The sequence below is a fragment of the Tupaia chinensis genome, unplaced genomic scaffold (genome assembly GCF_000334495.1).
Source record: "Tupaia chinensis unplaced genomic scaffold, TupChi_1.0 Scaffold148470_1, whole genome shotgun sequence".
Classification (NCBI taxonomy): Eukaryota; Metazoa; Chordata; class Mammalia; order Scandentia; family Tupaiidae; genus Tupaia; species Tupaia belangeri.
Genome location: NW_006208319.1, coordinates 944,933 through 971,437, shown reverse-complemented (window position 1 = coordinate 971,437; position 26,505 = coordinate 944,933). Strand labels below are relative to the sequence as shown.

The 26,505-nt window shown below is 37.4% G+C and overlaps 1 protein-coding gene across 1 annotated transcript in view; it reads right to left on the bottom strand.

The window, feature by feature from the left end:
- The window catches only part of PKHD1 (PKHD1 ciliary IPT domain containing fibrocystin/polyductin), a 578,800-nt gene that overhangs the window by 320,277 nt on the left and 232,018 nt on the right, over window positions 1-26,505 (bottom strand). The window contains exons 45-48 of the mRNA XM_006170441.3: window positions 20,834-20,946; window positions 18,288-18,393; window positions 8,410-8,544; window positions 2,007-2,142 (exon numbers count right to left, since the gene is read on the bottom strand). Coding sequence (XP_006170503.1) covers window positions 2,007-2,142; window positions 8,410-8,544; window positions 18,288-18,393; window positions 20,834-20,946 — 490 coding nt within the window. The remainder of the gene's footprint in view (window positions 1-2,006; window positions 2,143-8,409; window positions 8,545-18,287; window positions 18,394-20,833; window positions 20,947-26,505) is intronic.

The following is a 26,505-nucleotide window of genomic DNA, read 5'->3' as shown; positions in this document are numbered from 1 at the left end:
TTTTTTTTTGTTTTGTTTTGTTTTGTTTTGCTTTAATGAGGTTTTTGCTATAGGACATGTGTTCTTGCTGGAGAAAGAGAGAGACAGAGATAGTGAGAGATAAGTGAGAAATCACCCCCTGGGGGGATGGCCATACCACAATCCCTTTTCCTCTATTCTCCTACTGGGAACTTGGGAACACCCACTATGCCCAGTGTAATTTCAAGCTACTAGGTCCGGGACTCAAACCCAGTCGGCCATGTGAGAGTCCACAACATAACGGCTATACCATCTGCTGGCCCTGAAGAGATAGTTTTTAAGCAAATGAAGAGATGGCATAGACCAGATCATTTAGGGAGAAGGGGTTAGAGCTCATAGGAAGTAGTGTGATTTTTTTTTCAGTGTCTTATTAATAACATGAAGTAGTGAGGTTATTTGGTATACCACTCCAGAGTGACAATCTCATTGACAACTCAATAAATACTTTTAAAAAAAACTAGTAGAACTATTATCAAATATGCATGACATAATGAAATGTTCAGTGTCAAATAAGATGAATATGTCTATATCCTTTGTATCTGTGATTTGATTATTACACATTATAGACATGCTTTGAAAAACTATACTATACCCAGGAACCAGCAGTTAGCGTAATGGCTATGTCGCTGGACTCCCACATAGTCGACCGCAGTTCACATCCCAGACCCGGTGGCTTAAAACTCACGCCGGGCACGTGTGCGTGCGTGCCCAAGATCCCGAGAGGAGAATGGAGGAGAAGGGATTGCTGTGTGACCATCCTCCCGGGGGGTGATTTCTCGCTTTCTGTCTCTATGTCTCTCTCTGTCTGTCTGGCGAGCGCACGCGCCCTACAGCGAAAACCTCTCAAAAAAAAAAAAAAACTATACTGTACCCCATAAGAATGTACAACAATTATATGTAAAACAGAAATGACAATTAAAAAAATAAGAATTGAGGAACTGTGATTAGAAGTGCTTGCCAGTAGGCATGCTCATTATTACTTCTATAATCTTAAACTCAGATGCCACCTAAATAAAAACAATCTTTGATTCTGTATACACAGGGAAAAAAAAGTAGAGACTTGCTGATTAGTCATTTAATTAAAAAAAAAAAAGAAAACAATTATCTAAATTGGTGATTCAAACCACAAGAGCATATTTACTTGAATTACTTGGCTTAGCTGTTTACAATGATCAGATCAAGATTGCATTCTACCTCTTTTCACCTGTGTGTATGAGCCCTCCAAGGTATTTCTCACCACCTCTGGATGGGGATAACAAGTGAACAAGAAACACTATGGTTCTTTTCATGCATACAGCAAGCTGTGAGCTGTTGAAAACATTGAGTTCCTGAACTCTAGCTCCTTTAGGAAACGTTATATATATTTTCATTTATACATGTGTCCACCTATCTAATTCCATTCATTAATTTACTCAATGAACTGCCTACTAGGTATCTAGCCTTCTGCTAAGTAGTCATAATAAAGCTCTGAGCAAAGGAGATTAGATCTCTGCCTTTTCAAAGCTCAGAACCCAGCAGAGACGTAGCACCATAATGGTAAGAATGAGAAGGGCATCACAAGAGGAAAAGAAGGGGATGGCAGGTGGTGTTGTAGTAAAGGTGCTGAAGTCCCATCTGGTTGACTATGATTCAAGGCCTGGACCGCTGGCTTGCCTTCACTTTCCCTCTCTGTCTCTCTCTGGTCAAATTAAAAAATAATAATAATAAAGAAGATAAAATAAATAATTCCTTAACTCTGGTTCCTCTTCAGATTGTGTATATATATATGATAAAATAAAAAGGAGGAGAGGTATAGGGAACTACAGAAACCACATTGGAAATAATTGGCCTCCTTTAGGATTTCTTTCAGGAAATTTAAGTAACCATTTTTAGCTATACAATCTTGTCACTGAAAGAAATAATGATTCACAAAGTATTTGCCACTATTTATCATACACATTTGAACATGGAACTTATTTACTTTCTGTCCTATCTATTCAAAAACTTACCTTGTCCTTGGGAACAGCCTGAACAGGTTCTAATGGCCACACAGTTGAAGAGATCAAAATGAACAAAGGTTGTATTAGATAGCATCAGTCCCTGTCTTTTGGGAGTTTTAATTCCAGCTGACATACATAGGTTTCCCTGTGATTTAGATAAAAAGAAAATCAAAATAAGAGGACCAGTCATATATAATAGTTAGTAATGCATAAATCAAGGTAATTAAGAGAATAAAAAGGTAAGCTATCAAGTGGGAGAAAATATTTGCTGATTATATATATGACAAAGGACTTATATCCAGAATATAGGAAGAAATCTCAAATCCGAACAGTAAGAAAACAGACAATTCAATTTAAAAATCAGACAAAAATTTTGAAAAGACACTTTACCAAAGAAAATGTACAGATACCGAACACATGAAAAAAAGTTTAACATCATTTTTAATTAGGGAAATACAACTTAATTTCATGATAAGATATATTATATTCTTATTAAAATGGCGAAATTAAAAAATAGTGACAATAGCAAATGCTAATAAGGATGACAAACAACTAAAACTCTCATATATGGAATGCAAAATGGGACCATCACACTGTAAAATGGTGTGGCTATTTCTTACAAAGTTAAATATACTCTTGTCACATGACCTAGCAACTCAGCTCCTAAGTATTTCGCTTAGAGAAATGAAAACTTATGTTTGCACACACACACAAAACCTTACACAGATAGTTATAAGTTTTATTCATAATCAACAAATCTGGAAAGTCAAATGTTTTTCAACAAATGAATGGATAAATAAATGGTTACAACTATAGTAGAATACTACTTAGAGATAATAAGAAATAAAATATTAATATATGCAACTAGTTGGATAAATCCCAAAGGCATTCTGGAGTGAATGAGGTTAGTCTGGAAAGGTTACATACTATAAGATTCCATTTATATGACTACTGAAAAATCAAAATTGTAGTAACAGAGAAAAATAATCATCTTAAAGGTTAGAAGTAAAAGGATAATGTGACTTCTGAAAATGGAGCACAAGAAAGTTGGGGTTGATGCAATTGGTATTTTGATTGTGGTGGTAGTCACAAATTTATAAATGTGTTCAACTTCATAGAATTGGACATAAAGAAAGTCAGTTGTGGTTTATATTAATATAAAAACCTTTAACATTTTTAAAATTATGACTTATGGTGTACATGGAATTGGTGTATATCTTTGTGAGCTACAGAATATTTTTTAAGGCATGTATAGTGTACAACAATCAAATCAAGGATAAACCCATATTTAGTATTTTTGAAATTTTAACATAAACTCTAAAAGAAAGAAACAAGAACAGCTTCTAAGATTTCCCACAAAAATGTCTTCACAAATCACAACCAACAACCTACCAGGAATGGGATGCTCCAGGTAGTTCAAAACCATTATCTTTCTTTCTTTTTTTTTTGGAGAGGTTTTCGCTATAGGGCGCATGCGCTCTCCAGACAGACAGAAAAAGATATAGAGACAGAAAGCGAGAAATCACCCCCCAAGGGGGATGGTCATGCTGCAATCCCTTCTCCTCCATTCTCCTCTCGGGATCTTGGGCACGCACACACACGCGCCCAGCGTGAGTTTTAAACCACCGGGTCGGGACACGAACCGCGGTCAACTACATGGGAGTCCAGTGACATAGCCATTATGCTAACTGGTTCCCAAAACCATTACCTTTTATAATCCTCTTTTCTCCAGAAAGTTACTTTAGGTTATGCTCTAACAAAATGAAGCATTAAACCAGAAAGAGGTTTAGTTCGTGTTCCTGTAGGAATTAGGAACAAGAGTTCCAATACTAGAGAAACATGAAGGAAGTGTCCAAGATGATGATCAAGAGAGATTCCAAGACATAGCTACAGAATCTTCTCATACACTGCTGGTGTGAGTGTTAACACGCACTATCACTTGGAATTCTCCACTGAAGCTTCCCTATGATCCAGCACTTTTACAATTTGCCCTGTGACAGCAATGCATGCACATGAACCCAAGACACAAAAGAATGTCTGTAGCACCATTATTTGTAATAACTCCAAACCAGAAATAATGAAATAGCTATCAATATCTATGTATCTTAAGAAATATTGTGGAACAGTCATAAGATGGAATATTGCATAACAATTGAAAGAATAAATGATTGTAGTATATGAAAACATGGATAAATCTCACAGGCATTTAACATTGTGCCAAAGAAACCAGGTACTAGAGTTACATGCTCTGTGATTCTATCTACACAAAGTTAAAAATACAACTCCTCTAATATCTATTAGTTAATCTGGGCTGATAGAAGTTTTAGTAATACTTTCCCTTTGACTGTGGAGTTGGAAGCTGGGATTGAATGGAGGGGGTATGAAAGAGCTAAGTGAAATTGGTAGTGTCATGTTTATTGATCTGGGTGTCATATATATGTTTGGTTTGCTACATAAAAATGTAAGGCCAGCCAGTGGTGTGGTGGTTAAGGCAGCTGGATCACAAATGACCGCCTGCATGGTTTGAGTCCTAGTTTCAGTGGCTTAAAAATCATGCTGGGCATGGGTGCATGCCCAAAATCTATAGAAGAGAATGGAAGAGAAGGGACTGTAGTGTGGCCATTGTATATAAATTGAGCTTTTCTCTTTTGATTTGAACACTTTCCTCTATAAATGTCATATTTCTGTGAAACACTTACTTTAAAAAGTGGAACAAACACTAGAGAAAAGTAACATAGAAAATGAGAGTGTTAAAAAAAAAGGCAAAAGGAGTTTAAGGTCTTTGAATTGCTCAGGTAAACTTTTTTTTTTTTTTTTGAGAGATATTTTCACTGTAGGGCACGTGCGCTCGCCAGACAGACAGAGAGAGACATAGAGACAGAAAGCAAGAAATCACCCCCCAGGGGGGATGGTCATGCCGCAATCCCTTCTCCTCCATTCTCCTCTCGGGATCTTGGGCACGCACGCACACGCGCCCGGCATGAGTTTTAGGCCACCGGGTCCGGGACACAAACCGCGGTCGACTACGTGGGAGTCCAGCGACATAGCCATTACGCTAACTGCTGGTTCCCCCTCAGGCAAACTTTAACAAGGCTGATGTGGCTTAGCCTTTGTTAAAACAAGCAGATGTGTTAAAATTTAAGGCCAACTAAAATAATCATAACAAAATCAGTAACTTTCAAATGAGTAAATGTAACAAGATAGTATGCAACAAAAGACAAATCGAGTTGGCAAAGTGGGAAAAGAAACAAAGGAAACAAATTGTGAACTGAGAGCACAAAATAAGATGGTAGAAATAAATGCAAATATGTGAGAGACATCAGCATGTGGATGGTAACTGAAACAACTACAGAAAATGAGATTTCTCCCAGGGAGAGCAAGCATATTGAGAAAAGAACGGACCCTACAACAGGATTTAGAGAAACGAAATGATGAAAGGTCTAAATTGAGGAAGACAAATCCACAACTAAAAATGGGAAATAACCCCTACAGAATAAAAGGAAGAACAAAGCGATTCTTTTAGCATCTGTCTGAGTAAAATATTTTTAAAAGTAGCATCATCTGCTCAAATTAATTACATGAAGAACAAAATGTCAACCATCCTATAGATCCTATGAAGAGTAGGATGACCATAATTTAAATCCCAATCAGGACGTTTTTGACCATGAAATGGGATCCTAATTAGAGACAATACTGGCGTAACAGGTATGAAAAAAGATCTGCCCAACCCAACAAGGATATACAGTAACACAATATAGTGCATTTCTTTTTCATTTATATTAAAGCCATCCTCACTGAAAATAATTCTGTCCATCTTAGCATAAAACCAGTATTCATTGTGAGTATATAAGAGTACTTCAAAAGCTTGTGGAAAAATAGAAATAATGTATAAGTTTATCTCAATGCAAAGAATTTTTTAGAAATCCATGCAGTTTTTCAAGTATGCATTTTCCATGAACTTTTTGAAGACTCCTTTTATGCACAAGTGTGCCTAAAGGGGGAAAAAAAAAAAAAAAAACACTTCTTAATTATAAAAAGTTCTTCCCAAAACTAATGTTTGTTTTAGGATATGACTCACTGATAATTGTTTTAATTACATGTGGGTGGAAGTTCTACAAATGGATAGGCCAAGTTATTTGAAAACTGTAATTCCTAAAGAAATAGCAGGCACAACAGACAGAGAATAAAAGCAGAGTTTTATAACCACCAAGAGGTCAGGCAACTCCTTTTTTGTAAAAAATGGACACACTCCAATAAAGTGGTTGTCAGGTATTGATAAATCTGAGAACTACATTACCCTTAGCTTAAGGTATTTTTCTTGTTTATTTTAACTCTAGGATTTCTCAGAGCCTTTACTATGTAGTTTTTTTTTTCTAACATAAATTTCATTATTTATATTTAAGATTTGTAGTATTATGCTATGTGACACACATAAATACTAAAATGGTTACTATAATTAAGCAAATTAACATATCCATTATCTCAGTTACTTTTTTGTGACAAGAGCAGAGGAGCTAAAATCAACTTATTTAACCAAAACATTTAATAAAATATAAGTTATTAACTAGAGCCCTTATAACTATTGACTCCTAACCAACTATATTATGATCATATTAGATCTCTAAACTTGTCAGAGATTTTGGAGAATGGAGGGTATGGCCAACAACATAGTGTAAATACAACCAACCCAATTAGAGCTAGTCTTTCATGGAAAACACTTCAGGGAATATTCGCATAGGCACTAATAACTGCTCTTTGCTAAAGCCATTTTCCATGTGTAATCGAAAGTGTAATTAGTGGGAGAAGTCAATGCAGTCTTAGCTTCTCAATACAAGGAATGATTCTTGAGCTGTCATTTGACTTTCCAAAACCTCCATTTCTTTACCTATGAGTTCAGGACTTCTATCCAGATCCCTCTTAGATAATATTTGAATCTAAAATTGTAGCCAGCATCTGGACTCCTCCTAAAAAATAAAGCAGGCGAACATTTTCCATCAGGGAACTCGTCCTGCACTTACTTTGAAGAGTTTGAAAGGCCCTCAGATATACTGCATTCCTGGTGAGAATCACACCCCAGGGGTGTGATTATTTGTGATTATCTCATGATAAGCGCCCTTTTGTCATCATTTATATCTTAATTTTATGTCACTCTCCCGTTAATTATGATGTCTATTTAACATCAATTAAGATACTGTGATATTAATTTACCAGGACAGTTAGTTACTTGGTTTGATGGGCTTTTGTTTTTAGCATATACTCTAAGGTTATTTCTGGAATATTCAAGGGCCTTTGATCTACCAGCATAACAGAAACTAAATCTGGGTGCCATCTTCTCTTGTAAACTATAAAGTCTGAAAAGAAGAATCATTGTCAGGGTGGTAATTCTTTCAGAGAAAAGGAAAAAACTGCTAAGTATTTACCTCCTGAAAAGAATGGTTTAAATGAAATTTACCTAAGGAAAGTAGAGATTTAAACATAAGAAAATGTAAATTAGTAAGAAAATAATTTTTTAAAAATCTTAATGTTTATATCTATAGGTATGACATAAACTCCACTAGAAATACAAATCAATAATCATCGTTTTAAATTCCAACTGAACAGAACATTTGAAACAAACTGAAGAAAATGTTCTCCTTGGTTCCCAGGAATACTGTAGGTCTCTTCCATCTATGGTTTTTATGACAATATAATCATGAATATGCATGTTAGTCTTTTTAAAACAAGAACATGAAGGCCCTACTATAGGTCTGAAGCCTAAATGACCAATGACAATCAAAGACCTCCCTCAAGGACAACTAGTACTTGTCACTGAAAAGGACTCTTGCCTCATCTGCATCTCAGTACCCTGACCTTGTGATGACGGAGAAGCCATCTATAATCTGATTTTTATTATGTAGGACCCACACTTCAGTAAATATTAGAGAATTTCACACAAATCCTTAACATACTAAAACGTGACGTTAGGTGATTTGACTTCTTTGGAAGGAACACCCTAAATGAATGGAACAAGGACTCTCTCTATGAACAAAACGTTGATCTAGAAATTTGGCGGACTAGAGAAGTGAGACAATAAAGAATCGCACTGTTTCATACTTTTATGAGGTTAGACAAAATTTAACTAAATTATTAGAATTATCATTGAATTTTTATGGATAATAATTCTAAACCGCAACCCAATGAAAATTTTACAAGTCATAACTTTTATGATTTATATGGACTACTAACATTGCATCTTCAAATTTTATTATCAATATAACCTCGTTACAAAACAAAACAAAAACCTCCTCTAACTTGTACCAATTGAATTCAAGATTCACTAAGCAATGCTATTAAAATTACATTTCGTGGATTATCAGGTAGTCCAGTATATATGATTCTGTTTTGATGAGTAGCCTAAAACTACGGCACTTACCTTGTGGCCAAAATGACCAAGTAATAAACTCTCAGTAACTGAAGTATTTCCATCACTTTCCAAGATGTCAATTCCAAAATCTCTGCATGAATACACTTGGAAGTTTTTCAGGTGAAGATTGCTACTTCTAAAAATCTGTAAAATAACAGCATATGTTATGGTGAAGGTCTGAGGTTTTCTTCAGATGTCCTGTAGCTTCCTTAATTATTAAATATAAATAAATTATTATTCCATATGTAAGCAGTTTTTGTCCATCAGTATCAGTACAGATGCCTGAAGTTGAGGTCAGCACTAACTAGTCCGCTTTAGTAACACCCCTCTGTTCTTTTCATTTCCCCTTATAATAGCTGATACGTTTAAAATATCCATGGGAATTCTCTACATATTTAAAGTAAATGTGAGGTAGTCCTTTATCAAAGTGCTTAAATGCTATGCATTGAGAAGCCAGATCCCATACATACCAACCACACCAACCACCAACATAGCCATCTTGAAAAATACACTGGGCACATGTGTATGCATGCCCAAAATCCTGAAGGAAGGAGAAATAGAGGGAAAAGAATTATGGCATGAACACTCCCTACAGAGAAGTGCCTCTCTCTCTCTCTCTCTCTCTCTCTGTCTCTCTCTCTCTCTCTCCTCTCTCTTTTTAGCAGGTGTACACGCCCTCTGAATATTAAATAAATAAATGAATAAATAAATAAATAAATAAAATAAGCTTGCAGTTGCCAAATTATACAAAAGAAAAACAGAAGCTAAAAATCCCAGTGTTTAACATTTTCATTAGTGTAGAATACATTGATTCATAATCATGCCAGGCACATGTGCACACATGCATGCCCAAAATCCCAAGAGGAGAATGGAGAAGAAGGGATTGCAGTATGGCCATCCTCTCTGGGGGATGGCCAACTCTCTGACTCTCTCTGTCTCTCCAGTGAGCACATGCACCCTATGGCAGAAATCTCTCTAAAACACACACACACACACACACACACACAAAGAAAGAAAGAAAGAAAAATTAACCCTAATGCAACAATGTTGGGAGATGGGATCTAAAGGGACATTTTAGGTCATGAAGGTTCTGTCCCCATGAATAGCTTAATGCCAATTATAAAAGGCTGAAATTTTGATCTTTTGTTTTTTCTAGCCCTCTCTTTGGCCTTCCAACATGGGATGACACAGCAAGACAGCCCTCACCAGAGACTAGCCCTCACCAGAGGCTAGCCCCTGGAGCTTGATCTTCCTAGTCACTAGAACCATGAGCCAATAAATTTCTGTCCATTAAAATTACCCAGTCTGTGTTACTCTTTTAAAGCAGCACAAAAAAAAACAAGACATCCCTTGGAAGTCAGAACTCTTGGTTTCCCCCTCCCAGTGTTTAACATTTTCATTAGTGTAGAATACATTGATTCATAATCATGCCAGGCACATGTGCACACATGCATGCCCAAAATCCCAAGAGGAGAATGGAGAAGAAGGGATTGCAGTATGGCCATCCTCTCTGGGGGATGGCCATCTCTCTGACTCTCTCTGTCTCTCCAGTGAGCACATGCACCCTATGGCAGAAATCTCTCTAAAACACACACACACACACACACACACACAAAGAAAGAAAGAAAGAAAAATTAACCCTAATGCAACAATGTTGGGAGATGGGATCTAAAGGGACATTTTAGGTCATGAAGGTTCTGTCCCCATGAATAGCTTAATGCCAATTATAAAAGGCTGAAATTTTGATCTTTTGTTTTTTCTAGCCCTCTCTTTGGCCTTCCAACATGGGATGACACAGCAAGACAGCCCTCACCAGAGACTAGCCCTCACCAGAGGCTAGCCCCTGGAGCTTGATCTTCCTAGTCACTAGAACCATGAGCCAATAAATTTCTGTCCATTAAAATTACCCAGTCTGTGTTACTCTTTTAAAGCAGCACAAAAAAAAAACGAGACATCCCTTGGAAGTCAGAACTCTTGGTTTCCCCCTAGTGTTGACATTTACTTGTCTTGAGTAAGACATTTAACTTCTCATAGGCTTTATTTCAATCATCTTTAAAACCAGAGTGAAGGTCAGGGCTAGCAGTTAACCTAATACGGTCATCCCCTTATTCATTGAATACGGTCAGGTTTAGATTGGTATCTTTAACTAGAAGTCTCTTATTAATCAAGGCAAGTTATCCATGATTTATCCTACTGTTATACTTGTACCTGTCACTCAGACTTGGCACTTGAATTTTCAAGACTTGAATAGCTTACCTTTCCAATTATGCATGCATCATTTCATAAAATGATAGTTCTTTGAAGACAGAGATGTATTTGAACAAAATAGGTATCATCTGAACTGATAACTTGACAACAGTTGCTATCTAATTATAGACCTCCACAAATACACTGACTGGCAAATACTGTACTCATGTTCAAAAATAGCTAACAACTTGCACTACCAGGAACCCTGCTGATTTTAAAAGAAAACCAACATATAATGGCAAAACACAACTATTTGTGGTACAAATAGTGTTCACGCAGTGATTCGTTTAGAAGGTAAAGGTGAGATCACACTGTGAAACCTATTTCTCTTGATTCTTAGAACTGAGTCAAATCACCTGAATTGGGATCTAGCCATTCTTAGCTGTGTGACTTTAGCAAGCATTTTACGCCTCTTGATAGCTGTACCTACAAATGAAGAATACTGGTATACATTTGCCAAATGTAGTTAAAGTGATATATGAGAAAACACACAAAATATTAGTTGCTAGTACCACCAAATAGATATAAGCTTATTATTATGCACAATAGGTAGTTCTACTCATTACTAATTATTAGAGAGGTACAAATTAAAACAAAAATGAGTTATTACCTCATTCCTACTAGAATGACTATTATCAAAAATAAAATCTAACCCTTGGCAAGAATGTGGGGAAAGAGAACCCTATATAATATTGGTGGGAATGCAAATCAGGATAGCCACTCAAACAGTATGGAGGTTCCTCAAAAGCAAAACAGCCCTATAATCCCACAGTGCCACTACCAGGTATGTATCCAGAGGAAAAGAGATTCATATGTTGAAGAAATATCTGCATTCCCATGTCCATTGCAACATTAGTTGCACATTACAAGTCAAGATACAGAATTAACCTAAGAGTCCATCAATATATGAATAGATAAAGAAAATGTGATATTCACACACAGCAGTATACTATTCAACCTTTGATAAGGAAGGACATCCTATCATTTAAAACAACATGGCTAAACCTGGAGAACATTAAGTAAAATAAGTGAGGCACAGAAAGACAGATACCACATGCCTTTACTTATACATGAAAATCTAAATAAGTTGGGCTGGGGTAGTCCCATGGCTTAGCAGTTAAAGAAGCCAGACTCCACATGGCCCACTGCAGTTTGAATCTGAGTCCTGGTAAGTTGAAAAATATGCCAGGCATGTGTGTATACATGCCCAACATCCTAAGAGATTAGAGAAATGGAGGAAAAGGAATTGCGGTGTGACTATACCCCACTGGGGGGTGCTTTCTCCCTTTCCTTCTTACTGTCTCTCCTTCTCTGTCTGTCTTTCTGTCTCTCTCTGATGAGCACAGGTGCCCTCTGACCAAAAAAATAAACACATAAATAAAATTTGGACTAACAAAAATAGAGAGTAAAATGGTCTGAGGGTTGGAGAAAGGGGATGGGAGGGAAGTTGGAGACCTGTTGGTCAAAAGTTGCAGTTTCAGTTAGGAAGGGTAAATTCAAGAGCTCTATTGCACATGACGTCTATAGTTAATAACAATGTGTTGTATTCATGAAAATCACAGAGAGAGTGAATTTTAAGAGTTCTCACAACAAAAAAATTCTAAAGTAATATATATGCTAATTAACTCAGTTTTGCCATTCTATAATGTATACATATTTCTAAATACCATGGTATATATTATAAATACGTATCATTTTGTCAGCTAGAAATTAATTAATTGGCCAGCTCCATGGCCTGGTGGTTAAAGCAGCCAGATCAAACATACACAGTTGGAACACCAGCCTAGGAACTCGGAAAACACACTGGTCACATGTGCATGTGTACCCAGAATCTCAATAGGATGGAAAAATGGAGAAGGCCTTGAGGCTTGGCCATGCCCCATTGAACTCCTTCATTCACTCTCTCTTTCTCTTTCTCTTTCTCTTTCTCTTTCTCTTTCTCTTTCTCTTTCTCTTTCTCTTTCTCCCCTTCCCTCTCCTTCTTCTGCTTCTCTATCTCTCTCTCTGGAAAGTGTACACACAATGTGGCAGATTTAAAAAAAAAAAAAGTAAAAGTAAAAATTAAATTAATAAAACCAAAAGAAAACAAAACCAGGAATTTTACCTAATGGAATTTTCTGCTCAAGTATCTATATACATTTATATGACACTTATTTCTAAATGACCAGAATGAAAGTTTAATGAAACACAAAAATGTGTGTGCATGATTGTGTATGTGTATGGTCGTGTTTTTGTTTTACATAGGGCCTCACTATATTGTAATTCCCTCGGAGTAGCTGGGATTACAGACAGGTACCACTGTGTTGGGCTTTTTAGAGAAAGACAGGAATTTTTTTTTTCTTTTTTCTTTTTCTTTTTTTCTTTTTTCTTTTTTGTTTTTTCCTTTTTTCCTTTTTCTTTTTTTTCCTTTTTTCTTCTTTTCTTTTTTCTTTTTCTTTGTTTCTTTTTTCTTTTTTTTCTTTTCTTTTTTTCTTTTTTCTTTTTTCTTCTTTTTCTCTTTTTCTTCTTTTTTTCTTTTTTTCCTTTTTTTTCTTTCTTTCATTTATTTATTTTTACATTTTTCCAGAAACATTTACTTTACATAACAAATCATTTTAGCTCATACTCCATAATTCTTGACAGTTTACAAACAACTTTCAAATTTTCAAAATACTGAATTTTAAAGATAATGTTCAAAATATGTCTTATAATTTTGTATAATTTTATGACTCTCATCCCATGTGCCTCCGTCTACTGAGCAGCAGTATTCAGTGCAAGCTACCAGGACCAGGACAAAGAATCTACTTTTTGGTGATGCAGAAGGCACTTCTTGATACTATAATTTTCAGAGACATCAGTTTATCACCCCCAATCCTGCTTACTCACAGTAAGAACAAAACAGCTAATGATATTTAACATTCATGAAGACCTTTTAGGCACTTTACATTCAGGCACTTATGTAGATTTTTTTGATCTGCCAGATGGCCTATACCAGAGGGAGACAGAGAGACGGAGAGGGAGAGAGAAAAAGCACCCCATGATGGGACATGATCACAGTGAAATTCCTTCTTCACTAGTCCTTTGTCCTGGTAAGATTTGAGGCATACACCCATGTGCCTGGTATGTTTTTAAGGCCACTGGATCCAAGATTCTAACCCTATGGATGGTAAGCCATGGGATCTAGCTCCTTTAACCACAAGGACACAGAGCTGGCCCTGGCATTTCCTTAACATTCAAACCAATTATCCTTTATGTACTTTTGTTGTTTCCATTTTACAAGTGAGACAGGAAATGTTAGGGGATTTTCCCAAGGTTACACAGGTAGGAACTAAGAACATCTGAGAGTTTGCATCGCTGTGCATACAGGAGGTCATCTATTTTTCAGAAGCCTTATTGAAATGTAATTCACATACTATACTATTTACCTATTTAAAGTTTACAATTCAGTCATTCTAATATATTCACAGATATGTGCAATAATGATCACATCAATTTTAGAATATTTTCATCACTTCAAGAAGAAAGTTCGTATCTTTTAGCTAACTCCTCATTTTGCTCCTAGCCCTAAGCAACTACTACTCTGAGCAGAATATTTTGAATTTTCACTCATGCAAAATATAATATGTGATTGGCTTCTTTCACTTAGCATAACACCATCAGGGTTTACCCATGTTGTAGCATGTGTAAATATTTCACTCCTTCTTATGGCCAATTCTTAATTATATGGATATACCAGACTTTAGCTATTTGTCCATTGGTGGATATTTAGGTTGTTTCCATCTTTTGACTACAGTGAATCACACTGATATAAATATTCATGTACATGTTTTTGTATGGATGTTTTTATTATTTATCTCGGATATATACCTAGAAGTAGAACTGATAGGTCATGTGGTAACTTCATCTTTAATCAGTAACTTTATGTTCAATCATTTGAGGAACTCTAAGACTGTTTTCTAAAGTGGCTAGATCATTTTAAATGAGCGCTAGCAGCATATAAGAGTTATGATTTCAGGCCAACAGGTGGTATGATGATTAAGATGCTGGACACTCTCTTAGCTGACCGTAGTTCAAGTCCTGGACCCAGCAGATGGAAAACCATGCCAGGCACATGTGCCACATATACCTAAAATCACAAGATGAAAATGGAGGAGAAGAGATTTTTGCATGGCCATCTCCTCTGGGGGAGTGATTTCTCACTTTCCCTCTCTCTTTTCTCTCTCCAAGGACCACACACACCATATGGCAAAAACCTTTAAAAAAAAAAAAACAAGAGTTATGATTTGTTTATATCTTTACCAATACTTTTTACCATTTTTATTCTAATCTTCCTAGTGGATGTGAAGTTGTATCTCAATTAGGTATTTTATCAGTGTTTATTTTTGTTTTTATAAGCTAGAGGATGCATCTGCTCACCAGACAGAGAAAGACAGAGGGAAAGGGAGAAAACACCCCTCAGTGGAGCATGCTAATGCCAAAATCTCTTCTTCTCTATTTCTCCATCCTGTTGGGATTTGGAGCATGCGGCCACATTTGCCCAGGGTGTTTTTTAAGCCATTTGGGCCAGGATTTAAATCATAGTTGGCCATGTGAGATCTGGCTACCATAACCACTAGGACACAGAAACAGCACTCATTTAGGTTTTGATTTGTATTTCCCTAACAATTACTGATGTCAAACATCTTGTCATGTACTTATTGGCTGTTTATAGGTCTTCTTTGCAGAAATGACTATTCAGATCATTTGCTCAGTTTTTTAAATCAGTTATTTGTCTTTTTACTATTGAGTTGTAAAAGTTCTTTATATATTTAAGAAACAAAACCCTTATTAGATAGTATTTGAAAATATGGATGTCCCATTCTGTAGGCTGTGTTTTCACTTTCTTTTTCTTTCGTTCTTTGGATACAGAGTTTTTTTTTTTTTTCTTTTTTTTTTGGAGAGGTTTTTTCGCTGTAGGGCGCGTGCGCTCGCCAGACAGACAGAGAGAGACATAGAGATAGAAAGCGAGAAATCATCGCAATCCCTTCTCCTCCATTCTCCTCTCGGGATCTTGGGCACGCACGCACACGCACCCGGTGTGAGTTTTAAGCCACCAGGTCTGGGACTCGAACCGTGGTCGACTACATGGGAGTCCAGCAACATCGCCATTACGCTAACTGCTGGTTCCCTGTTTTCACTTTCTTGATAGTGTCCTTTGAAGCACTACATTTCTGAATCACTTTCTTGATGGTGCCCTTTGAAGCACTACATTTCTGAAGTTTGATAACATTCTAATTTATTTTTGCTTTTGTTGCTTATGCTATTGGTATTATACCTAATAATATTTTGCCATAATCAAGGTCGTAAAAATATACACCTATGTCTTCTTCTAAGAGTGTTACCATTTGTGCTCTTACATTTTGATCTTTGAATCATTTGTTTTTTGTTTTTGTTTTTGTTTTAAGAGTATAAGGTAAGAATTTAACTTCATTCATTTACATGAGGCTACCAGTTGTCCAAGCCCAGTTTGTTGAAGACTTATTTTCTCCATTGAAAGAGCTTGGCATCCTTCATGAAAAATAATTTGATCACAGATTTGACTTTATTTCTGGACTCTCGATTCTATTTTATTGAGCTACGTGTTCCTGTGCCCATACCACATTACTGTCTTGATTACCACTGCTTTGTACTAAGTTTTGGAAAAGGGAAGGGCAAATCCTCTTCTTCCTCAAGATTGTTCAGGGAAGGTTACTTTTGAAATTTCCTGCTATCATGTTATTTAATGTCTCCTTTCTTTTTCCTAATAAAAGTGAAATTCCAAAAGTATTCTCACTGCTTGAACTTCTTGATTGGTTAAATTTGAGTGCATAGGAGTTTAATCTGTAGGACTCCATTCTTTCATAGGTTTAGCACTTCTGAATGCAGACCTTCAATACACATCTTTTCATATTTTCATTTTATTAGGTTGTTTTCTCTAGAGCAAGGCTATTTAAGAGCAGGGAGCTTGAGGTTAAGTCTGCAAGGCATAAATTGTTTCATCTTCATAAAAGGATACTCAATAAGTGTTTCTACTATATTTGTCACTCCTATATTTATGTTTATTGCAGACAAAGTATTTTATAAAATTAAATAAGAACAAAATGTTAAATACAATTGGGACTCTTCCTGTTTGCTACCCTAATTGTACATTTTTGGGTTTTATTCTTCCACAAATTTTTTCTTCTTAGCTATATAAAATGACTTTTTGACTTTTTTATTGTGACAATTATGTGTTTTTATTCTGTTTCCTGAGTGCTCTTAACCATATTTTTTCATCTCTGTGTTTTGGGCTTCTAATTCCCAAGTAGTAGAGATCAAATGTATGTAATTTTCTCTGTACAGCATCAAATATTGACCCTGGGTAATTTTTATGTGCTGTTGTTAACAGTGAGCATGCAAAGCTTCCTTATAAGAAAATCAGTGTGATAATGAAAAGTAAATGATTGACAACAGCCTTTTTTTTTTTTTTAACATAACCAATTTGTTAAAATAAGAACTGCATCTTGGGCTGGAGTTTTTGTATTCAATGATGAACAATGCTGTCTCTTAAGACTAGTGCATGTATTATTCAGGGTACTAGGGTATCAAATGGACAACATTTGGGGCCAGCCACAGTGGCACAGCAATAAAACACTGCTCCATGATACTGAGGCCATATGGAAAAGTCCTAGTTTCAGATCTTGAGGCTTCCCTGCATACACTGAACACACACACCCATGATCCTGGCTGGCTGAAGCTAGGGATAGGATTGCAGTATAAAGAAATATCCTGTTGAAGGTCCCTGCTTCTCTCCCTCTCTCTCTTTCTGTTTCTCTCTCTCTCTCTCAGAATAAATTACCTTTTTTGGGGGGGCAGGGAGAGGTTTTTGCTATAGGGCGCATGTGCTTGCCAGAAAGACAGAGAGAGACAGAAAGCGAGAAGTCACCCCCCAGGGGGGATGGCCATGCCGCAATCCCTTCTCCTCCATTCTCCTCTTGGGATCCTGGGCATGCGTGCACACACACCCAGTGTGAGTTTAAGCCACCAAGTCCAGGACTCAAATCGCAATCAACTACATGGGAGTCCAGCGACATAGCAATTATGCAAGCTGCTGGTCCCTAAATAAACTTTTAAAAAAGTGAACATTTGAAGTCTGTACCTAGTTGTGTTACTAATGAGCCATGTGACCTTGGGCAAGTCTGTTTACTTTCTTTTTTTTTTTTTAAGGAATTTTCATTGTTATTTAAGTGATCTCACTAGAGAGAGACAGAAAGAGAAAAGGTGCAAAAGCACCTCCCCTCCAGGAGAGTAGTTGCTCTTCAATATCTTCTGCTCCATCTCTCCCTCTTTCATGTGTGCTCTTTAAGCACACATGCACACATGCCTGGAGTATGTTTCAGGCCATTGGGTCCAGGACTCAAACTGCACAGAGCTACATGGGATCTGCCCACCATAACCACCAAGCCACGGGATGGCCTCCCTTGACTCTCTGAGTCTTGATTTATTTCCTCAGTTGGAATGAGAAAGGAGGAAAGGATGACCTCTATGATCTCTCTGGTTGTAAATCTCTATGGCAGATCATCTCCCTTTAAATAGAGATGTATAATAAATTGCCATGAGAAAATAAGCGACAGTTTTAGTAAAACCAAAACAAAGAAACTTACCTGGGCACCACCTGCACTTCCTGAAACCACGAAGTTTTGGAAAAGGGTGGGACCAGTGCTATTATTCCAAGGTGGCTGAAATGCAGGGTAAACAAAGAGACCACACCTAGAAAGGGAAAACAAGAATGCCATTAAGTCTATTTTTCTTTTTTTTTAATTGCCAGAGGACACATGTGCTCACCAGAGAGAGACTGAGAGACAGACAGAGAAAGAGAAAGCCCCCAGTGGGGCATGATCGTTCTTCAGTCCCTTCTTCTCCATCTCCCCACCCTATTGGGATTTTGGACATGCATGTCACATGCTGTGTTTTTCAAACCCTGGGGCAGGTATCAAAACCATGTTTGGCCATGTGGAATCCCAGCAGGTAACTAGGTCAGCCCTAAGCCAATTTCTATGTTTCTTACTTTCTACTTTTCTTTCTGGACAATATAAAAGTAATAGTAATGAATAAGGGAGGATGAAGATGAGTAAGACCTATAACCCTCCCTCCACAGTGCACTTCTCAGTCTTTCCACACTGTTGCCTTCTGGGATCTGTTTCTGAATCACAGCATAATGTAGTTTGCCATGATCCCCTACTGTCCAGGCAGTCCCTCTCTGGGTTCATCCCCTTCCCTGGACACCTTTGTCTAGTCCTTCAGATCATACTTGCTGCTGCTCTCTCACCCATCTCAATTCACCCCTTCTTTGGGCAGTGAATACCAGCATCTGAAATCCCTTCAACTTTGTTCTTCAACCTGAAATCCCCCATCATTGTTGTAATCTAGATACTTCCTTCTCTCACATTCCAGACTGCCAAGAGTGGCTGGGTAAAAATTTCACAGTCTTAATGATAATGTCATTACGTAAGTACTAATCTCATCCTCACCTGGCATTTAAATATCCTTTAGAAATTATTTGGAATCCTTATTCTACATTCTTTTATATCATAGCAGTGTTATTATTACCATAATAATCATAACCATTTATAGTTATCAATAGTTGAGTTCCTACTACATTATAGGGGTTCTCTTTATCATATTATATAAATCATCTTTAATTTTTAAACCAAACGTTTTATGTAGATTTGTCCCCGTTTTACAAATGAGGGATAATGAGGCCAGCAGGTGCAGCAAGTGGCTTGGTGTTTAGGGTGCTGTACTCCCACATGTCCAACCATGGTTTGAGTCCCGGACCTGGAAGATTGGAACTCACACTGGATGTGTGTGTGTGCATGCCCAAAATCCCAAGAGAAGAATGAAGGAGAAAGGATTGCAGAATGGTCATCTCCACTGGGGAGTGATTTTTTGCTTTCTCTCTCTCTGCCTCTCTCTGTCTCTCTGGCAAGCACACATGCCCTATAGCAAAAATCTCTCTAATAACAATAATAAGGATAAGAATCTATCTCATTTTAAAAAATTCACAAGAAATAGAATCAGGATTTAAGTCAGGGCCTGATTGACTCAAAGCATACATTTCTCCCCGTTTCTCAGATCTCACCTTATTATCCCACATCCTTGCAATTAGCAGTTGACCTCCCTGCTACATAACAAGGATACTGAGCAAGAGTCTTCTCATCTTACAGTGGGCAAGTCACAAGCAAAGAGACTTTTCTCCAAGTCTCGTTTCCACTCATTTCCTGGAAGCCTACTAGCCTCCCGGAGTCCCTGCATTACCAATTGTTCTTGATCTCTTAGAAGTTTAATTGTTCTTTCTATGGAATTATCTATGGCCACAAAAAATACACTCTATCCTGCTGTGTTTTCAAGTGACTCCTTCATTGCTCTTACCACGAAAATTTTATGATCCAAACTGCTTGCAGGGTTTATTCATAATGGCTGAAACATGGAGGCAGCCAAATGTCCACTGACAGAAGAATAGATGGGGAAAATATTAACAATGTAATATCAGCCTTCAAAAAGAAAGAAGGCCTGCTGTCTATGGTAATGTGGGTGAGCCTGGAGGACATTACGCTAGATGAGGTGTTGAGATATAGAACAACACTACGTGGTACCACTTACACAAGAAATCTAACGTATGCAAACTCATAAAAGCATAAAGTAGGATGGTGGCTGTCAAAGGCAGGGGAGGAGGAGAACGAGGAATTATTAGTAAAAGGGTACAACGTTTCAGTTCTGCAAGATGAATCAGTCCTAAAGATCTACTGGACAGCATGGTGCCTATAGTTAACAATACTGCATACTCAATATTCAGCTAAGAATTTTATCTTACGTCAAGTGTTCTTGTCATAATAGAAACAATAATAAATAAAATCGGTAAGGAAGGAAGCAAACTTTTAGAGATAATAAATATATCTGTGGCATAGACCATGGTAATAGTTTCATAGGTGCACACTTACCACCAAATTTACCAAGTTGTATACATTCAATATGTATAGATTTTTGTATGTCGATCATACCTCAGTAAAGAAGTTTTAAAAAATCCAGAGGAGCACCTCCAAATCTCAAATGAATTTGAAAAGTCATATCTACTTTGTAATTATTCTGCAGAAAAATGCTACATCATAAGCCTTATACCCCGCATGCAGATGATTTTCTCCAAAATTACCTTGTACAAGAATGTGCCATGTTCTGTGTGAAAGAAAGAAGTGGAGCCTTTGATGTCTGGCTGGTCACAAGATGGAAGAAGTAGCCATAAGCAGCCATGCACACTCTGTTCCCCTAAACAAAGTAAGAATTGCGAAAACAATAATTATCTCATGGATGGCACAGTTTCTGAAAGATTCTTGTTTGTACTCCAGATGCTTTTATATTCAGTTCCTACCAAGGTAATTGAAACTTTTATTCAGTTACTTGTTATTTTTTCCTTCCTCAGGATCAAAAAATGCTCTTGTTCCTCTTCTTCCAGGCAGATAAACTAGACTATAATTTGCCCATCTTAATAACTGATATCTTTCGTTAAGGCACCCTTTTAAGCTTCTTCAGTGAGAAGGTTACTTGTGACATCTGAGCTAAGCCTTTTCTCTTTGCTATATGCAAGGATATATAGTGACTCTCTAAGGCAAAGGTATACCTCAAAGCCAGAACTACACAAAGTGCTCTCTGATCCTTTGAACAAATCAGTCATTTGGTTATGGACTAAAGGCCACAAGATTAGACCAGTCATGTCTTAGTTCTAAGACACAGTGGCTGAGTTCAAAATAACTCGTAACTCAAATTCTCCTTAATATACCCTTGCCCTGATGAAATAATTAAATTACCATAATATTTCTTGATAGGAATATCTAAATAATTTACTGTGATATTTTTGGAGAGGTTTTTCTATAGGGCATGTGCACTCACCAGAAAGACAGAGAGAGACAGAGAGACAGAAAGTGAGAAATCATCCCCCCCCCCCCGTGGGGGGATGGCCACACCACAATCCCTTCTCCTCTATTCTCCTCTGGGGGTCTTGGACACTCACACAGCATGAGTTTAAGCCACCAGGTCTGAGACTCGAACCATGGTTGTCTCATGGGAGTCCAGCAACATACCCATTAAACCAACTGCTGGTCCCAATAATTTAATATTTTAACATGTTCATATAAAATCTAAATTCTCCATTGGACCATATGAATTTGGGATTTAATTATGATTAAACTGAACACAATGAGATTATCTTTATAAATTCAGTGAAGTACCTACAACATATTCACCACTTAATATATTCTAAGGTAAAGTAGAAAATAGACTGTCTATAGCAACAGTCCCCAACCATTTTGGCACTAGGAACCAATACATGTAAGAGACTATTTCCATGGACCAGTGTAGAAGGATGAGGATTATTCAAGCACATTACATTTATTGTGCACTTTATTTCCATTGTTATATTACAATACACAATGAAATAATTATACAAAAATAGGTTTCACACTCCTGTGTCAACTAATGCCACTGCTGATCTGACAGGAGGTGGAGTTCAGGCAGTAATGCAAGTGATGGGGATTGGCTGTAAACACAGGTGAAGTGGGCCAGCAAGTGGTGTGGTGGTTAAGGTGCTGGATCCCACTTGGCTGACTCTGTAGTTCAAGTCCTGAACCTAAAGACTTAAAAAACATACCATGAAGGTGTGTATGTGTGTGTGTCCAGAATCCTGAGAGATGAATAGAGAAGAAGAGACTTGCTGCTAACTTCATTTCAAGGAATCAGGACCATCTCTAGGACATGAATTATCTTGGGGTAGTATCATCTAAATTAATTGTTGTCAACCTATGATCATTTTGTTCCCCAGGAAACATTGGAAATCTCTGAAGACATTTTCTTTAAAGAATTACCTTTTTTAACTTTATGTATGTACATATGTATGTATATATTTTAATTTGACAGAGAGGGGCAGAGTGAGAAAGAGAAAAAGAGAAAGTGAAAAAACAAGCCACCAAGTAAGTCCAAGACTTGAACCACAGTGAGCCATGTGAGAGTCCAGTGCCTTTAACTACCATGCCACCTACTGACCCATGTGAAGACATTTTTGATTGTCACAACTTGAAGGATGAAAGAATGCTACTGGTATTCAGTGGGTAGAGATCAAGGATGGTACTACACAGAGGACAGCCCCCACAATAATAATAATGTGTCCCAAAATGTTAATAGTGTCATAGTTGAGAAACCATGATCTATAGTCTACACTGGAGTCATGTATATCAAAATAACCCATACCCATTGTTCCGTATCACATTTCCAAATTTTGATGGAAAGACCAACATAAATAGGAAAACCCAGTTAATTACAGTAATAGTGCTTTAGTGGTCTTTACTAGGATGTTTACATCTTTTAAAACAATCAAATCTGGCACTAGACATTCCCCAAAAGCACTTTATTAGCATTAATCTCAATTCTTACCTTGCACTAGAAATATGATATGTGCTCATGATCCTTAACCTCAGGAACAATCATCGTTTCTGAGTTGGCAAATACAATTATCCCATTCAATTCTTTAGCCCTCATAGATACACACAAGAATACAATAGCTTTGCTCACAGTCATGATAACACGACTGATTAAGCTTTGCCCGAACAGTACATGTGAAGCTCCACTTCCTGGATAATGCACACAGAGTGGCTGTGTCTCTACTACACCAGTGAGCTACATGAGGTCATGGGTATATAAGAACTGAGTTAGGGAATAGGACTTCTTAAACATTCACCTTCTATGCAAATATACCAATAATGAGAGATATGTACTAAAGGCTCAGAGGACAATCTCACCTGGACACATACCTATATTTCACTACCAATGAAACACTAGTTTATTACCAGGACTCTACAAGGAGGGAAACGAATCTAATGCAAAAATACATTCCAGGGGCTGCATCCTTATTCATTACCTTTGCTAGCACAGGAGCTTAGAAAGCATGTTTTTCCAGTGAATGAATGGATTTGTTCAATCATCTGCTCTCTTGCCATTAGCATTTCTGGAGCATCTGGGTGAGCACATACAAATACTTTGCAAGGACACTTATAGCCAGGGAGAGGACTGCAACTTTGGTCCTCTGTTAGTCAATAAGGCTCACTTTTCTTACAAAACAAGCACTTGAACATTTGGGTCATATTGCTTCCCAGCTCTTTTTACTCTCGATTCCAATTGTGTATGCTACACATGAGTCGTGAGGAAAAACCACATATTTATGCAGGCAGCCGGCGGCTTGCGGGTAAGGGTTTAAGGCAAGCAGGGAATTTTGTGTGGAAATCAATTCTTTGCGGAAGTCAATATATTATGGACATTCAAGCAAGAGAAATTCCAGAGAGAAATTAACTGCCCAAGTAAGCCAGCTCCTTGAGGTATGCCTCTATAGTCACTAGAAAAAAAAGAGAGTTAACCCTTGAGGCAGCTCTTAAATATGCATTACCTATTGAGTAGGGAGAGGTAGAGAACTGAGGCTAGGCCTTTAAACACAGAATTCCTTACAAAATTGATTCACAAACCAGAACAAATTCCCCTCAAATTAAATGGGTGTCTCCAAAGAGCTCTTCTTCAGGGTTTTTTCACAGACTATCCCAAATGGGAGCCTGATCATAGGAAATTTCCAATACTTACATAAACATGGGGTGCTCTGAAGCTCTGGAAGTGAACATTCCCTGGGACTTTTTTTTTTTTTTTAAGAGCAACATTCTAGCCAGAAAGAATGGAAATAGGTTCATAAAATTTACATCTTCTGGAAAGGCAGAACCTCTGGAAAGATTATAGGGAACCTCAGGGAAAGGAGTCGGAGATTCAGATGTTGGAGTTGTCCAACGAAGAGTGCCTGGACAGGGAGTGCTCTAAGAAGCTATTTGGTGATGCATGGAAGAACCACCATCAATTTGTTTTTGGAAAGACCAGCAAAGGCCTATCTAAGAAGTGTACAAAAAGAATACTACAAGGCCCCTGGGGACTCAAATGGGATATTACACACAAGTTCTCACTGGCAGAAAAGCATAAAGCTCAGGTATTGCTTCTCAGAGGGACTGCCCTGGACATAGCTCAGCAGCAATATGTGCAAAAAAGACAGCTCATTTTTGCCTATAAAAACCAAAAAGGAATATCACACACAAAATTCTTTTGTACCACACATGATCTAGGCTGAGTGAACTGTAAAGGTGAGGAAGGCAAGGTGAATCCCTGGTACTGTGTCTGAGAGTCTGGTCCTAGGCTCTAGGTCAGGGCCACTTGGGAGTGATATAAGACCACTATCCATTGCACAAATCATTTGATCTCTTTTTCTGCTTGCCTGCCAGGTCAGAGATTTCAAGGTCAGATTGATGTATGTATGTGGAAAGAAAAAGCATAGTTGGTTGCCCAAACATATGGATTAGCCCACTTTATTCAAGTTTAAATGAAGGAATTTGCTTAGTTTACAGTGCTATAACAGTATCAAAAAGACTTGGTTTTGATATAAATAGTTTCACAACTATGATTATGGTTATGTTATCGTTGGAGGAAACTCAGTCTGTTATACTTTTGCAACTTCCTGCAAGTCTGCAATTATTTCAAAATTAGAAGTTTAAAACATTGGGGATGGACAGTTGCACAGTGGTGAAACGTGACAGGCTGCAAGGCGGACTGACACGGGACAGTTCCAGGTTCACACTGGAAGACCTGAGTACTCTGGGTGTATGCATGACCGTGATCCTAGGCTGGCTAAAGCTGCAGAGAGACTGTGGCATCAAGGCCCTGTTGGGGGTGCCTCTCTCTCACTCAAAGGAAGCAAATTTTTTAAAAGTTTAAAATAACAACAAAGAAGAATACTAATTAGTCACAGTAATGTAGTGGGATACAAGGCTTGAGTCCATTCCCTTAGGGGAATCCAACCCTGAACCAGTCATAGAGCCGGACATAAAAGCCACATCCTGTGAAACAGTACCTCAGAAACCAGAACAAGCCAGAGGAGAGTAGGCTTTCCTGCCACAACTCTTTCTGTTTCACACACACACACGCACGCACACACACACTCACACACAAACTGTGTTGTAGTTCCTAATTATTCCTTTGGAAAAAAGGCATAGCTCTAAAATACATTCTTCAAAGAACTTTGTGTGTTATTCACACAAGTCACGCTAAAAGAAATGCTAACTTACCACTTGCTCAATGGCTGAAATGACCTTCCTTGGCCCTAATGGGTCAAGAGAGCCTCAAAACCTTTAGGCTTTTCCACATTTCCACCTATGTTTTTAGTAACTGCACATTCTAGACAATAGAATACCAAAAATCAACATAACAGAGAGCTACTGGCACAGCTGGAAAATTGGACTAGACTGAGTAATTCCAATACTGACAGAAGAGTCCAATAGGATCTAAATGTTGCCACACATAAAAATTTTTATTTTTCAGTCATCAAATGATTTTGGAAATTTGAAATCTTTTACTTTCTTCTTTCTTTCTCCCATTCTTTGCATATGGAATTATATTTACAGTCATCCTTTCATTGTAGTCAAAAATTTTTATCAAGTGACTACTATGTTTCAAACATTGTACTAGGAGCTAAAAACTAGGTAGAGGCCAGCAGGTGGTGTGGTGGTTGAAGTGTTGTACTCCCACATGGGCCGACTGCAGTTCGAGTCCTAGACCTGTTGCCTTGCTCACTCACTTTCTCTCTCTCTGGTGAGTGCATGTGCAACATAGCAAAAAAAAAAATAATAATAACAATAAATAAAATTAAACACATAATTCTTCTTTAAAAAAAAAAAAGCCTAAGAAGTAAATGAAAAGAGAATTACAGGAAATTAAGGTCCTCAAAGATGAGTATGTCAGGAATGTAACTAATGA